This window comes from Aphidius gifuensis, linkage group LG6 (genome assembly GCF_014905175.1).
Source record: "Aphidius gifuensis isolate YNYX2018 linkage group LG6, ASM1490517v1, whole genome shotgun sequence".
Lineage (NCBI taxonomy): Eukaryota > Metazoa > Arthropoda > Insecta > Hymenoptera > Braconidae > Aphidius > Aphidius gifuensis.
In genome coordinates this window covers 8,290,165-8,306,790 of record NC_057793.1, presented here as the reverse complement: position 1 = coordinate 8,306,790, position 16,626 = coordinate 8,290,165, and the positions used below count along the sequence as shown (strand labels likewise).

Genomic DNA, 16,626 nt, shown 5'->3' with positions numbered 1-16,626 from the left:
AAAAAATTTTATAAATTATTCATATTAAATTTTAAAAAAAAAATATAAACACTTTGTTATTATTGCATCAATAATTGTTCACTTGAAAAACTTCACTATTATTAATTATTATTATTTTTTTTTTGTTATTATTTATCAAACGTGTTTTCGATTGTGACATCACTTTCAGTAGTAACTGAAAAGATAAATAAAAAAAAAATTCAAATTTATGTTTCTTTGTAAATTAATGTTCTTTATTCATTCAATTATTTATCTATTTATTAATTTATTAATTTATTCAATTGTTAATATACTAATTACTCAATAAATAATTTTTTCATTCATAAATTTTCTTATTTACAAAATTTAAATTTAAAATATAATTATATATTTTTTTTTTACATTTTTATTTGTTAATATTAATAACAATTATTTTTTTTATTCATGACTATTATTCATACTCATATAAAAAAAATATAAGGCGACATAAAAGGACAGTCGCAACGTTACGAAGGCTGACGACGCACTACTTGCCATTTGGTTTCTAGTTTCTACTAGCTGGCGCCCATATTTCCCCTACTTTATTTTCAACCCCCTTAAATTCTCTTTATGTGTCCCGACAGTTATCCTCAACAAACCATATATATCTCTTTACACAACCCATACCAAAAATTTAAAATCAACCTCTTCATCATCTTTCAAACCATTTTTACCATTCTCCGCCTTTTTTTTTTTATTTTATTTTTATTCTTACATCTCACCAACTAACCCAGAAAAATTAAAAAAAAAATATACTTTGAATGAAATAAAATTATCAAAAACAATGTCATGGTTTTTTTCTTTTTTCTAATCGTCTATTAAAGTTTTTAATAAAGCTTATTAAAAAATTTTAAAAGCTTATATATTAATTTAATATTTAAAAATTATTATTTTAATTAACTTAGTCAAATTTGTGTGACAAAAGTGAAGCTGTAATTTCAAAGCTCGTTGGTGTGAGTGAAAGGGGTTGTTTTGTAATTTCTATAATGGGATTGTTCTAAAATTTGCTGTCATAAACATGGAATATTATTATGTATTAAATTAATAAACAATCGACAATAAAATTTAAAAAATAATGTTCTTTTTGTACAAAAATTTAGCTAAATATTTTTAGCATTAATTTGAGATTTGAAATAAATTCAAAGACTATCTGTTGTATATATTTAGAGTGCTTTTTTAGCTTTTACTATATCATCGACTAGCCTGACCCTTGAATTATCGACATTCATAAATTTATTATGTCCCGTGCGTTTATAATAAGTTTAAAACAATTTTCAAAATTTGTTATGAAATAGTTGGAAAATGTATTTAATCAAAATATTCAACTATAAAACTGGTATGATGATATAATGCAAATATTTCAAATACATATTGTAAAAATTAGATTGCAACATTTAAAAATAACTTCATTAATATTTTAAATATTTTTTTTTTTAAATTAAATTCAAATAAACAACTGAGAAAAATACCAAAATTTTATCAAATAATAATCCACAAAAAAATACCTAACGTAGAATAAAATTTCCTTCAAATTTATTCTATTCAAACCATGGAAAAATTAAAAATGTAAATTTTAAAAACCCTCAGAATGTGAATATGACTTTAGCAGATTTTAAAATAAAAATTTCTACTCTAATTACTATTCAAAAGACAATTCTTTGACATTGTTTTTTTTTTTCTTTTAATTAAGATCATCAATGGAAGTTGAGTCGAAATATTATCATCGTTGTACTTGGCTATATTAGTTGAGTATTTATATTGTGTATAAGTACTTATCCTTAATATTCCAGGTCTTTAATGTACCAAGTTGTGTTTGTATATTTCATGCTAATCGCAATTTCTACCACGTGCAGAATACCTTGTACCATGTACCTGCAGCAAATACAAGTATATTAATATATACACAGAAAATATATAACTTGTTAATTAATTTAACTAGCAAATTCAAGACTACGACATTTTCTTACCACTTTATCTTATCGCTGTATATGATTTTATCATAATACGTTTTGCCAAATGAGATGTGTTTTGCATTAACTCAACAAATTTTATATCATTTAAAAAATATCTAAATACGTACATAGATATACCTATATTCTACGGTAACGCTGTTGGCACCGTATGCGGGGGGGAATTTTCCGAGACATTTATACAGGGTACGGAAAATCTTACGGTAAACATAGGACTGATTGCATTGTGTGTGGAACCCGTAAATGTCTCCGTATTTTCCCGTATTAGTGCCATTAACGATTTCGTATATTTTATGTCGGACTTGAGGTAAAATAGTATCAAAAAAAAAAACAATGAATAACTTGAATATAGCATTAATTTGTCGAATGAGATAAATCAGAAGTTTTTTGAATAAAAAAAAATTCAGTATATTATATAAACTAAATTTTTTTTTGTTCAGCAAATATGTTTGGTCAAAAATTAGATAATTTGGTTAAACATGTCTGGACGATTTAAGGAGAGAACTTAATTAACGCCCGTCGTTATCATCCGGTCAAAAATCTGGGTGATAAGATGACAACAAAATAGTTTCAATGATTCAATAAAAAATATTTAGAAATTGTTCATTTACCAAATTCAAGTAAGTTATTACAAAAAATTATGCAACACGTTGAACAAGACTTTAACCTTATTCCAACAGTAATTTTTCAATCAAGGCGAAGCAATACCCTTGGTTTCAAGTAAACCTTAACCGATATTTATCGATAGAGCGAATTCCTTTTTTCAAAGGTATTGCTTCCCCTTAACTCAAATTTTTCTTGAAAATTCCAACTCAAAAATTTTTGAAATAAAAGAAATTAAAATAAAATCTTTAAAATTTCTATTATGTAGTATCAAAACGAAAATGATTTGCCATGAGTGATAAATTATGAAATTTTGAAATTTTTTTTATTCATAAAGAATCTATGATTTTTTTTCCATTTAAAAATTAGTATAAACTTGGAGAAAATGCAGACAAAAATCAAAAAAAGTGGGAAATAATCGGAATAATTTCTCGCTTAAGTCTGATTTTTTTTGAAATTTTATTTCAGCAATATGCGGAGAAAATCGGAGTACAGCGATGTGTAAAAGTTATGGAGTAATGTGGAAAAGTTAGAAAGAAATCGGAGGAATGCATAGAAAATCGGAGAAAAAGTAAAAATGTATCAGATGAAATCGGAGAAGAGCGGAGAAAAATTTTTGCCAGGATTGTTTTTTATAATAATAATTTTATTGTAACTTTGAGACTTTTTGCACAATTCGCAAGTGTTTTTTTTTTTTTTTTGTTCATGTTCTTTAATAAAATTGTATTAAAAATGTTATTTACATTTTTTTTACTTATTACTAAGTATAGATATAGATGTAGATAAAGATGTTTCTATTATTGATCGAACAAATACATATTTAACATAGATTTTTAATTATTATGGTTAATTACAAATTATTTTAATACTTATTTTTGTAATTATTTTTTAGGTCAGTAGAAATATTGTTTCATTATTATCAATTATCATTTCCAGGAAGAAAGATTTTTGAATAAAAAATTAAACCATTCGATTGAAATAGTTATTAGTATTTCAATCGAATGGTTGAAACAATATTCTAAATAAAATTCATATTTTATTTCGATATTTTCATTCCGGGAATTTTCTATGCTAACAACATAGCAAATTCCCGGAATCAAAATATCCAAATAAAATATGAACTTGTGAGAAAATAAAAATTATTAAATTTCCCACATAAAAATTCAAATAAAAAAAAAATCAATTTATTCATTCAAAAAAAAAAAGAATAAGTCAATTTTTAATATTAAAAAAAAAAATTGTAAATTTTATTAAACTACAGTAAATAATTATTTCTTTAAAAAAAATCAATAAAAAAATATATATAAATATCAAGAAAAAAAAAGAAAAAAAAATCTACTTTGACAAAATATTGAAATGGGATTTAAAAGATTGAAACGAGATCATGAAAGTTAATCCTTAGTCGTATTATCCTATCTTTTTCAAGAGATTATAAAAATCTCATTTTCTTCACACCTTCTGTTCACTTGTATAAGACTTCTTAAGATTCTACTCGTCTTCTATCGATCGTTATCAGTGAAAGTGAAGCTTCATTAATCATACTACACATAAATTAAATATTTATATAATTTTATCTCATGAATATTATTGTATAAATATTCAATCAATTTAAATTAATTAATTTATTACCTGAAAAATAAAATTACATTATTGTATCTGATAAAATTACATATGGATTCATTAAATTACTGATAATAATCATTGTAAATTTATAAATCCCTAATGACAAAATATTATTTTATTTATAATTTTTGTTTATCATTTTCATTTATTATTAATGGTGTTATTTTTAAACAATGACCCTCAAAATATTATTGATTTTCTTTATCAATTTTTCATGGAAAATTATGATGAGTCATCATCATTCATCATTGGCCATTTAAACTTGACAAGTCACGTGGCTTATTGTGACATTGTCTCAATTTATTTTTCCATTTTCACGTTGTTTTTCTTTCGTTAATTAAGTGATAATAAATACACTTGAATTTAAATTAAATAAACTTGTCAATAAACTGTGACTAGTTTTAATTATTAATAAAAAAAATATAAACAATATTCTTAAACTCAAAATACCATCTGAAAAAACTTCAATTGAATATCAAAAAAATAAAAATAAATATAACATAACCTCAATTTTTTGTTGTCGTTTTTTTTAATAAGGTCTCTGTTAATTAATATATAAAAAAAAAAAATAATTTATTTACATCTGTTTATATCCAATATATGGATTCTAAATAATTTTTAAAAAATGGCTTTTAATCTACGTATAAATATAACTATTGGACATTTTTTCAATCATAGTTGTTTTAAAAATTTAGAAGAACCATTTGAATCTCTTCATTTTTTTTGTCGTACAATTATTGTTTATCATTGTTTGTGTACAATATCATCATTTCTATGATTGGCCCAGTTTTTAAAAAACAATTTACTCAAGAGTTTAAAACTGTTGTATGGATTCCATGGAAGCCTTCCAATATAACCAAGGTAAATCTGACTACTCAGTTTTAACAATACTCACCAAGAGTTCTCAATTCTATTTATTAAAATATTTAACAACAATAACGTGATTTAATATTTGTTTTACTTATGGTTTTTTTTTGTTGATAGTTGCTGAAACAATACGCTGTTTTTTTAAAGTAAAAAATCCATTTGAAGATAATATTTGTGTGATGTTTGGTGCAAGTTATCATTTATGGATTGGACTGTTTTTTTTTGAGTCATCATTATCATCAGCTTCAAATTCATTTGGCTATAATTTATTAATAACTGAAATAAATAAAATTGCTGATAATCAAGATGATAATTATGGTATTTATGATGAAGATTATGATAGTGTTACAAGAAATATTAGTCGACGTAAATTGGATACACCAATTGAATGGGAGCTGACAAAAAAACCTTTAAATTTTCCAAAAAATAAAATTGATAATAATTTTAAAATGGGTCATTTAATTATTGAAAATCAATTATTTAAATTTGAATTTTTACATGATTTTCTTAGATTTATTCAACCGTATAATGTATCAATTGGTAAGTAAATATTTTCAATTTTTTTACATTTAAAAAATGATTTATTCTTTTTATTTTTTAGATTTTTTAATTGATATAATTGAAAGACGTGTAACAACTCAAAGGCTGCTGTCCGAGGTGATATATTTTTTATGAAAATTTTGTATTCATTAGATTACGTTTAATCTGTATGACGTTGAATTTATATCTTAATTTTACAGTCCATGAATGTGGAGGTCGGATTCATATCACTTTTAGCTGCTTGCTGTATTTTGGCATGTGTTATTCCTGGTACTGAGCTTTGGCTTGCCTGTCGTCCAATCAAAGAAGATTATAAACCGTCACAGCATCCAAGATGTCTGGCTTTTGTGCTTTCAACACTTGTCTTTATTCTTGGGTAAGTCAACAATTTTTTTTATCACAAATTTTTGCTCAAAAAAAGATCAGTTAAATGACAAAGTGTTACAGTTTTTTTTGAAGCTTTATTATTTGTTTATTTTATAAAATTTATAAATAATTTATAATACAATATTTAATTAGTTAAAAATAATTTTTTGTTTCTTGTTTTTTAATTTTTAGCATTGGAATTATTGGATTAATTATTTCCAATGAAGTTACAAAGATTGGAATTGAAAAAATTCCTGATGTTATGAATACTGCAATTCAAGATCTTAATGATTATCATACTGGTACAACTGTTGGAATTCGTGATTGTTTAACAAGAAGTCTCGATGTCGCAAGTGAAGCCATTATGGCTGATCTAGATAGTGAGTTTAATAAGATTTAATTTGATTTAAAAAAAAAGAAAGATAGAAAACCATAATAACAATAGTTAAATCTCATTTTTTTCTTTTATTATTTATTTTTTTTTTATTTTTAAATATGTAAAATTGGTATAAAAAAAAAATTAATGTTAAAAAAAAATATTTAACAATAACCGATATTACGAAAATTCGTATCTGATGGTTGATAATTAATAGGGTCTCAAGGGTGTATAAATTATGACTGGGGAATATCGACGTGATCGGATTTGAAATTACTTGCATTGCCTTGATATTTTAAATAATGATAAAGTAGTTTATTATTGTGTTTTATATTAAATCATTTCAATTGACATTAATGAATCCAGTTTAACATGTTGTTTATTAATTAAAACAAAATAATTTTAATTATGTTCAATATAAATCATAGCTTGTGTTGGTATAAAAAGCCATATTTAAAATTAAAATGAATAATTATAAAAATAATATACAAGCATAGTTTAACATGTAAACATAATGATGATTATGATGATTTAAAATTTGTCGAAAAATAATTATGACAAGAGTATGATCAGCACGATAAATAAATAAATATTCCATTTAAAAATTTATTTATTTTTTTTTTTTTTTGCAAATTTACTATTATCCATATATCTTGGATAAATTGAAAATTAATTTATTTAAAAATTAATTAATTCATCATCGTATTGTAATGACTCGCTGTTATTATTATTTCAAATTTAATTTTTATTAATATTTTCATCTTTTAAATATATTTTATTAAATGTTTATTTATTTTATTTATTATCATCATCTTTGATAAATTTGTAACAGGATATTGTTACAAAATAATTTAATAATATAAAATAAAACCAAATAAATTAATACTTTATTTATTAAATTTTTAAGATGTCGAAGAAATGTTGGGCAAGCCAGTTCAACTTGACTTGGCATCAGAAACTGGTTTAGATATCGCCATCGAAAGACTATTCACTGTTGCCAATGGTAAATAATTTTTTTTTCTATATAAAAACATATCATAATAAAGTTTATTTTCATTTCAAATATTAATTTATAACTTTGTAAAAAATCACAAATCAAATATCTATATCTAATATGTTATTGAGTATATATTCAACAAAAATCTATCGAGTATAAAATTCGTATGAAATTTATCCAAATATTTACATATGTGAATGGTAGTTTTTGGCTGGAAGACAGCGATATATATACGTTATTTTATTAAATATGTAATTTAAACAGAAACATTAATTTTAATGGTAATTGAAGCTAAACACGGTTTATCGTATTACTCAGGAAAATTTGTAACACCAATGTTCTAATAACCACCTCAGAATAAAATATTCATAAATGTTCTATTTCAAAAATCATATTTTAGAAATATCTCATACGTAAATTACTATTTCAAATACTCATTACTAATGTCATTAGTAATGTCATTACATTAATTTATCTATTCGAAATATTTAAAATATTTCCATCAAGAAAAATCTCCGTCAATTTTAATTATAACTTTAAAAATACTCATTAGTAAAGTCATCACATTAATTTATTTATTCAAAATATATTTAAAATATTCAAGAAAAATCTCAGTTAATTTTAATTATAACTTTAAAAAATTTAAAAATCATTTTTAAATATTATCAGGTAAATTTAAATATTTAAAATTACATGAAAATTATTTTTTGATATAACTAAACTTTCAATATAACATTTTATGATTCAACAGGGCTGATATGAATTCTGTGTATAACTCTGTTCATCTCTCCAAGACCAAAGGAATTTTAGATAAAAGGATAAAAATAAAAAATAAAAACCAAATTGATCCCTCGGGGGTTTTTGTGAAAATTTCATTTTACATTTTTACATAGATAAATATAATTTTTTGTCTCTTTGATCTATGCGTATCATTATTTCTCACAAGTCATGTGGTTTCAATTTTATAAAAATATTATTATTCATATTCATTTATTGAAAAATATTTAAGCCAATTGATAAATGTACTTCATCATCAATTTTCTGAGATTATTTACTTGCCTTTTTATTTTTATTATTATTTTTCTTTTGTAGTAAATCTTGTTGTAGTGCAGATACTTTATTGGTAAATTAAATTTTTCAGCAAGTCAAACGCTTTCAAATCGTGCTGAGAATTTACTAAAAGAGGGCGAAAAAGCTCGTGACCTCGGAATGGAATTGAGTCGTGAAATTGATGGACTACGACGTCAACTTGAGTCTGTCTGATTGTTTGAGCTATCTCAATCATGATTATACTTTTTATGTTTTTTATAAATTAAAAAATACCTTTTTAATAGTTTAATTTATTTTAAAAATTTTTAAACCTTTACTAACAAAAATAATTAATGTCAAAGTTGCTTCAACTATTTGTGGTTTTTCCTAATACTAAAGATAAAATTTTTTAAAATTCCCACAAGTTTTTTATTATTAAAAAAAAAAAAAAAAAAATTAAGCGACTGTGAAGACAGTTATAAAAAAACTTGAATAAAAAATCAAATAATTTTTTTAACTTTTTTTTTATATGAAAAAATTCAATTAAATAAAAATTTATTATTTTTTAAAATTCAAGTTAAAATAATAAAAATATAAAAATATAAATTAAACGATTTAAAAATTTAATTATTTTTTTAATTTATATCGACAAGTTGATATAATTAAAAATTGAATGACTCACTTGCACGAATGTTGTCTTTTAAAGGTGAACATCCACTCCAATAAAATACAAAAGAAAAAAAAGCTAAAGAATTTTAGTAAAATAAATTTTCCTCAGTGTATTAATATTTTTTATTTCAAGATCATATAAATCTTGTAATTCATGAATATAAAATATATATTTACTTGTCAATTTACAACTTTACAAAACCAAAAGAATAAAAAAAAAAAAAAAAAAAGCTTCAAGTAGTTCATATAGCTACAATTGGTTGAGCCAAAAATGTCGTTAAACAAGAGTCACTCTTGAGATAAATGTAGAAAATCCAATTGGTTTTAACCTCCGTCTTTTTTATTTAAAATTTATTTGTACAGTTACTGAGGGACCAGCATTTACTACGTCTTCAAAAAATTGGTCGAGATAATTTAACAGAAGCTGGTCGTCAAGCACGTGGTGAATATCACTACGTGCCTCATTACATTTCTCGAAGTACACTTGAATATCGTAATAGTAAGTATTTATTTATCAACAAATAAATACCACTTTATATTTATGAAATATAAATTTGGTATATTTACAGTTTATAGTTATAAACAAATAGAGTATTTTTTCATTTGAAAATTAAATACAACGAGATGTATAATATCCCAAGGGTAAAATTTTTATTTTATCCAGCAGGAAATCCCTCCTCGTCGCAGTGCAGCTCTCGACCTCTAGACAAATAAAATTCTTTTTTTTTTTATATTTTATTTCTAACAAAAATGAGAAAAGAAAAAAATCAAAAGTTTTTTGTCTAGACAGTAGAAATGATTTCGGATGTTCCTGTTGGTACAACCAAGTTTAAGATAGTACTGATATTTCGTCAAATAAAAATTCCTTGGTCTTTCGTTAAGTTGAGAAACACGATAAGAAACCAACTTTGAGTGTCAGAACAACTTTTAAAATAGGTCACAAATGTCTTGGCACAAATGACTAGTGTAAAGAATATCTTTGTTCCAATATCTTTGTTTCACTTCTCATGATGAAGTTCAATAAATTGATTTTGTCATTATGTTGTTGATTTTATTTTTCTTCAACTCTTAACTTTTAATGTTCTAAAATAAATAATTTAATTTATAATTTTATACTTTTTTTCTTCAAGAAGATTAATGTTATTTTAATAAAAAAAAAGTGTTTATTTTTATTATCTATTTTATATATTTGTTGATCTTTTATATATAGTTGAATAAATTCAAGTAGTTTTTGATAGAGTGTAGTAAGCATAGACATGAATAAACAGAAAAAAAAAAAAAAATTCCAGTAAATTGATCGATTGATGAAAATACAAAGACGTACTCATGTTTACTGAGTATCATATCCTCAATCTTGTCTTTATTTTATGTCGGGTTTTTGTAATAAATATATAAACTGGCGTCGGTTAATGTAAAATCCATAATAAAGCTTTATTTATTTCAAAATAAATACATGGTATTAATTAATGTTTATTTATTTATTTAAGGTATTCGAAGAGAAATTAATGCAGCACGTGTAAAAATATTTGAAGAAGCAAGAAGCCTTGAATCAACTAACACCGAGCTTAACAGTCAACTGAATTCCATCAAGAAAATTGCAAATGAAGCTGCACCATATATACAGTTATTTGAAGAAATTAGATGGCTTATTTGCATTGGTAAAAAATATATATATATTCTATCTACTGTATTTTGTAGTACTTTTAAAACTTTTATTTTTTACTTTTTAGCAAAGTGGTATTTATATTATAATAAAAATATATTTTAATTTTATTTTAAGGTGCAATTGCTGGCTTAACTTTTATCTGGATATTATTATTTTTTGCTATTATTTGTCAATGTGGATCATCACAAAAAAAAGTTCAATCTACACTTTTATGGTTAGTAAAAATTTTATTTAAAAACAAATAATTAATTGTCAAAATGTGCCAGTTATAAATTGGAAATATTTAATTTAATAATTGTTTTTTTTTATGTTGTTGTAAATAAAAAGTGGAGCTTTTTGGAGCTGTCCGATTTCGATTGGTCTGTGTGTGGTATTAGCTGGAGCATTGGGTGTATCAAGTCATATGGAAATGTTTGTATGTCGAGCACTTGAAGATCCAAGCTATAAAACACTTGAAGCTGTACTGGAAACAAGAATGTTCTTGGGACAACGTCTCAACGTTCCTCTCAAGGATCTTCTAGAGTAAGTAGAATATATTTTTGATTTACTAAATCAACCAACTTTATGTACCATTGTATTGTCAAACTTTATTATATAACGAGCACATTGGCGCGCTACGCGTGCCTGTATCTATACCTTCTAAAAGGTTCATTGTTCATTGGTTTTATAAACACAAGTATTATCATAAAAAAAAAAAAGAATGAATAAATTGACGAAAAATTTTTTTAATTTATTTATTTACACATAATTCACACGTAATTTTTAGTCTAATAATATCAAGATTAGATGTTTACTGAAAAAGTTGTGCTACCTTAATATGTCAATTTTAAAAAAAAATATAAAAAATATTTAAAAAAATTTTGTTTTTGAATTATTTCTTCACACATAAAAAACACATAATTCGCACAAAATTTTGAGCCCAATTGCATTAAGTTCCGATGATTATTGAAAAAGTTGTGCTAGCTTAATATGTCAATTTTAAAAAATATCATTTTCTCAATTTATTTCTTCACACATAAAAAACACATAATTACTTTAAAATTCATAAGCCCAATTGCATCGAGATATGATGATTATTGAGAAAGTTGTGCTAGCTTAATATTTGAATTTTTTAAAAAAATGTAAAAAATGAAAAAAAAATTTTGTTTTTGAATTAATTCTTCACACATAAAAAACACATAATTCGCACAAAATTTTAAGCTTAATTGCATCGAGATCCGATGATTATTAAAAAATTATTGCTAATATGTCAATTTTTTAAAAAATATAGAAATATGTGAAAAAAAAAAAAAATTTTCTTTCAAATTTATTTCTTCACACATAAAAAACACACAATTCATACAAAATTTCAAGCCCAATTGCATAGGATCCAGTGATTATTGAGAAAGTTGTGCTAGCTTAATATTTGAATTTTTTAAAAAAATGTAAAAAATAAAAAAAAAATTTTCTTTCAAATTTATTTTTCCACACATAAAAAACACATAATTCGCCTAAAATTTTAAGCCCAATTGCATCGAGATCCGATGATTATTAAAAAAGTTGTGCTAGCTTAATATGTCAATTTTTAAAAAAAAAATATAAAAAATATCAAAAAAAATTTTGTTTACTCGCTTTTTTTTGTTGTTTTTTCGTTGCTAACGAAATAAATAAAAAAATAATAGAAAAAGGCAAACAGAAAGAAATTTGTATGAGAGTAAGTGAGAAAAAAACAATGACCAATCAAATGTCCGGAAGACCGATGATGTTTGTCCTTTTTATATTAGGATAAAATATATTAAAAAATGTAAAAGCATTTTTTCGTTTGTTTTGTTTTTAAACGTATAGAAAATGCGAACAAAATGAAGGAGTATATCCAGCATTTCCTTTGGGCCAATCATCAAAGCTGGAGCAATTAGCAGACTACTGGAAATGGTCAGGGCTTTCAAAATCTCTTTCAAGTCTAAAAGTAGATTTGAAAGGATTAAAAATATTAACACCGAGTTTGGAGGAAAAATTAGAAAGTATTTTACATGCTTGTGGACCTAATTTAACTGAGCACAGAACATATGTAATTAAAATTAAATATTTTATATATATAAAGGTTTTTTTTTTGGTCTATTAACTGAAAGTAAGAAGTACTTAAAGATTTTTTGTATTTTTTTTTTTTTAGATTAGAGGACCGATTTTAAATAAAGATTTAGGGGCAATGTCGGAACATTTACATTATGTTGGAAGACAACTGGTGGATAAAAGAACATCTAGAAATCTTCAGGATATTGGTGAATCGATGAAAAATATTTTAGACCGACGAGTGAGACCACTCGTTCAAATTCAAGATAACTTGGTCGATCAACTAACTCGACTGGAATTACAGCTGAGACCATTTCAAGATAATATCAATAAAACATTTATTCACATGAAAAATATACAAAGTCATATTAATAAACAAGGAGATGTCATTGCCGAGCTTGTAATTATTTATTTTTTATATAAACATTAAGTTTACTTATCGATTTGTGTTTTTAAAATTGATTTTGTTGGTTTTTTTTTATTTGTTTAGAGAACGAAATATTATATAGAAACTTTAAATTCATATTTGGATCAATGGCGTACTCATGTACTTACCGAGGTCATTTCAGGACCTGCCAAGTGTCGACCTTTGTGGGACATTGTTAATGGTTTGAGACTTTCAATGTGTCAAGATGTGTTAGGACCTTTGGTAAATATATTAAAACAATTAACAAGTTTGCAAAAATATCCTAGACATGTAGCTTGTGTTGGTATAAAAAGCCATATTTAAAATTAAAATGAATAATTATAAAAATAATATACAAGCATAGTTTAACATGTAAACATAATGATGATTATGATGATTTAAAATTTGTCGAAAAATAATTATGACAAGAGTATGATCAGCACGATAAATAAATAAATATTCCATTTAAAAATTTATTTATTTTTTTTTTTTTTGCAAATTTACTATTATCCATATATCTTGGATAAATTGAAAATTAATTTATTTAAAAATTAATTAATTCATCATCGTATTGTAATGACTCGCTGTTATTATTATTTCAAATTTAATTTTTATTAATATTTTCATCTTTTAAATATATTTTATTAAATGTTTATTTATTTTATTTATTTAAATAATTATTATCATCATCTTTGATAAATTTATAATTAATTCAATTTTTAATTACTAGTGCATATTTTTTTTCTCGAGCTGTCATCATTAGCTGTGATCATTAGTTTTACTTCTTTATATCTCAAGATCCAGTAGAGTCTCTCTTCAATTTTTTTCACTGCAGTCAATAAATTATATCAGAAAAATTAATAAAATAATTATAATAAATTCCACAAAAAGAAATGACATGAAAAACTAAACAAAAATCTTGTTTAATTATTATTTATTATTATTAATAAAATACTGTGGATTAAATTGACTTGAAATAATATTTTTTTACATTTCCAGGATGGATTTTGGTTTTTACTATTAATTTCGATTATCATAATGGCAATTACTACACCAATGGCACACATCCTCTCCTCAGTATATCGCAATGATATTGAAAAAACTACAATTTTCACTCCTCCAGGAACGTAAGTTTAAAATATAAAAAAAATTAACTTATTACTCGATGAATTTTAATTTGTATATAAATATTATTATGGATTTATTTTAAAGGGGAAGTCCTGATACGGTTGTCATTGATCGAGACACTTGGCGAACACCCGAGTGAGTATTAATTATAATTTGCAACATAATAAATTTATTCATTTTTTTTACATATTATAATATCAACTGATTGATTTATTAATCATTTAATTTATAGTCCACCTCCACTTCAAGATGATTGGTAAAATTCAACATGACAATAAACATTTTAACTTTGTTTTTCAATTAACTTCATAAACATAAAAATAATATCAATTATTAAATTATAGTTACTTATAATTTTCATATTTTAAGACTGTAAAATTCATATAAAAAAAAAAATTATAAAATTGAATTTTTAATTTGTTATATTAATGAGACAAAAGCCATTGTACTTGCAACACCAATTGTATTATTCGCAATACACTGATATGTTCCGGTGTGTTGTTTCGAAATTCTTGAAAATTGAAGCCAAGAATTTCGCATAAAATTTTCTGGTCCATCGCTTGTATGCACAGCACTTTCATGCTCATCATCTGTAAAAATATAAAAAACTATATTTTAAATATTTCAAAACATCGAAATAAATTTTTCATTATAATAATTTACCAAAAAAAAAAAAAAAAAATATACTTTATATTTAAAATAAAATTACAAGATCAAAAAAAAAAAATATGAATTGTAAATAATAAAAAATAATATTAACAAATTAAGTATGTATTTTAGATGATTTTAATTTGTACTTGGTAATTTGATAACTCTTGAACCATCTGACGAGTGAAAGACCCAAGTTATATCAGGAACTGGAAAACCCTTGGCTTCACAATTGAGTGCAACTCGTTGACTCATTGTTGCACTAGTGTCTTCAAGAGGTGATGATATCCAAGGACGACTTGGACATGGACCTAAATGTTTTAACTTTAATGTTGAATTTTTAATTCTCATTGCTTCTTCATGAAGTTCACATGGAGTATCATAAGTTTCATTGTTACTACCACATGCTGGACTTTTTTCTAGGCATGAACAAATTGCTTCAGGCTCATCCTACAAAGAGGTAACAAAAAAAAATATAAATCTCACAATAATAATAATAATAACAATAAAAAAAAAATTAATTTTAATCTTGCAATTTTTATTTTATTGAATTTTATCTAATAAAAAATGAAAAAAAGTTCATGAGACCTAATTTTTTGATTGCAGAGTATTTATGTGAATTAAATTTCATCCCACGTGTGTTAGGTCAGTGACACGAGTAATTTTTAATTTTAAATTTACAATAATAAATCATAAATTTTATTTAATATTATATTTTTATTTAAATAGTAATATTACCCCATCAAGAAGATCATTGCGTAATTGGCAAATATAATTAGCAGCACAAAATCCGTCTTTTAGATATTTTTTTGATAAATTTGGGATACTTGAATTCCAACATGGTTCACCATTAAATTTTGCACATAGACCAGCTGGACAACAATTACATGGATCTTTAACTGATCCTAAAAGACACTTGGTAGAACTTTCAGGACATCTTTAAAGAAAATAAAAAATATTTAAAAATCAATGATGAGCTGAATGAAACTTTTAACATGAAAAATTTAAGATTATTTATTTTATGTTACCTGTAGTATGCACATTCACCACAGTCTATTGTTTGGTTGATATTTTTTTGTATTAAATCAGCTGATACTTGGGTAAATGTTAGCACAACAAGACAAAAGATTTTATATAATAAAAAAACTTTTAAATATGTCATTTTAACGAGTGAAACAAATTGTGATAATGTTTTCAAAGAGGAAACCAAGATATTGAAGACAATGATGTGGAGCTTATGTTTGAGTAGTCTGTTGAATGAATGAATGAGAAAGAAGGGATGTCCCACATGACGTTTTTTTGATAAAGCAAGAAACAAGACAGACCGTAAATTATTATGTACATTCAGTAATAACTTTTAATAGTATCAAAAAGCAAAGCTGACCAGTGACAAGTATAGCTGACTGTAAAATATAATTAATCAATATTTAACATGGACATACCTTCATTAATTGCGTCACTAAATATTCTGGTAAAAACATCCTGAAGAATGTCTACTAGCAATTGCAAATTTAATTAATTACAAATTTATCAAAGATTATGATAAATAAAATAAACATTTAATAAAATATATTTAAAAGATGAAAATATTAATAAAAATTAAATTTGAAATAATAATAACAGCGAGTCATTACAATACGATGATGAATTAATTAATTTTTAAATAAATTA

At 23.9% G+C, this 16,626-nt stretch overlaps 2 protein-coding genes across 2 annotated transcripts; one reads left to right on the top strand and one right to left on the bottom strand.

Annotated features, from left to right (window-relative positions):
- The first annotated feature begins 5,091 nt into the window (after window positions 1-5,091).
- LOC122859774 (prominin-2-like) lies at window positions 5,092-14,669 on the top strand. The gene is made up of 16 exons (XM_044163458.1): window positions 5,092-5,621; window positions 5,683-5,738; window positions 5,822-5,997; window positions 6,180-6,367; window positions 7,271-7,366; window positions 8,502-8,617; window positions 9,422-9,557; window positions 10,546-10,716; window positions 10,839-10,938; window positions 11,052-11,246; window positions 12,549-12,771; window positions 12,874-13,173; window positions 13,264-13,422; window positions 14,179-14,306; window positions 14,392-14,442; window positions 14,540-14,669. The coding sequence occupies exons 1-16, from the start codon at window positions 5,261-5,263 to the stop codon at window positions 14,565-14,567; spliced, it is 2,484 nt and encodes an 827-aa protein (XP_044019393.1). The 5' UTR covers window positions 5,092-5,260; the 3' UTR covers window positions 14,568-14,669.
- LOC122859335 (insulin-like growth factor-binding protein-related protein 1) lies at window positions 14,640-16,195 on the bottom strand. The gene is made up of 4 exons (XM_044162813.1): window positions 15,984-16,195; window positions 15,694-15,892; window positions 15,105-15,405; window positions 14,640-14,897 (listed from the first exon to the last, which is right to left on the bottom strand). Exons 1-4 carry the CDS (start codon window positions 16,115-16,117, stop codon window positions 14,728-14,730), a joined length of 804 nt encoding a protein of 267 aa, XP_044018748.1. The 5' UTR covers window positions 16,118-16,195; the 3' UTR covers window positions 14,640-14,727.
- Between the last annotated feature and the right edge of the window lie 431 nt (window positions 16,196-16,626).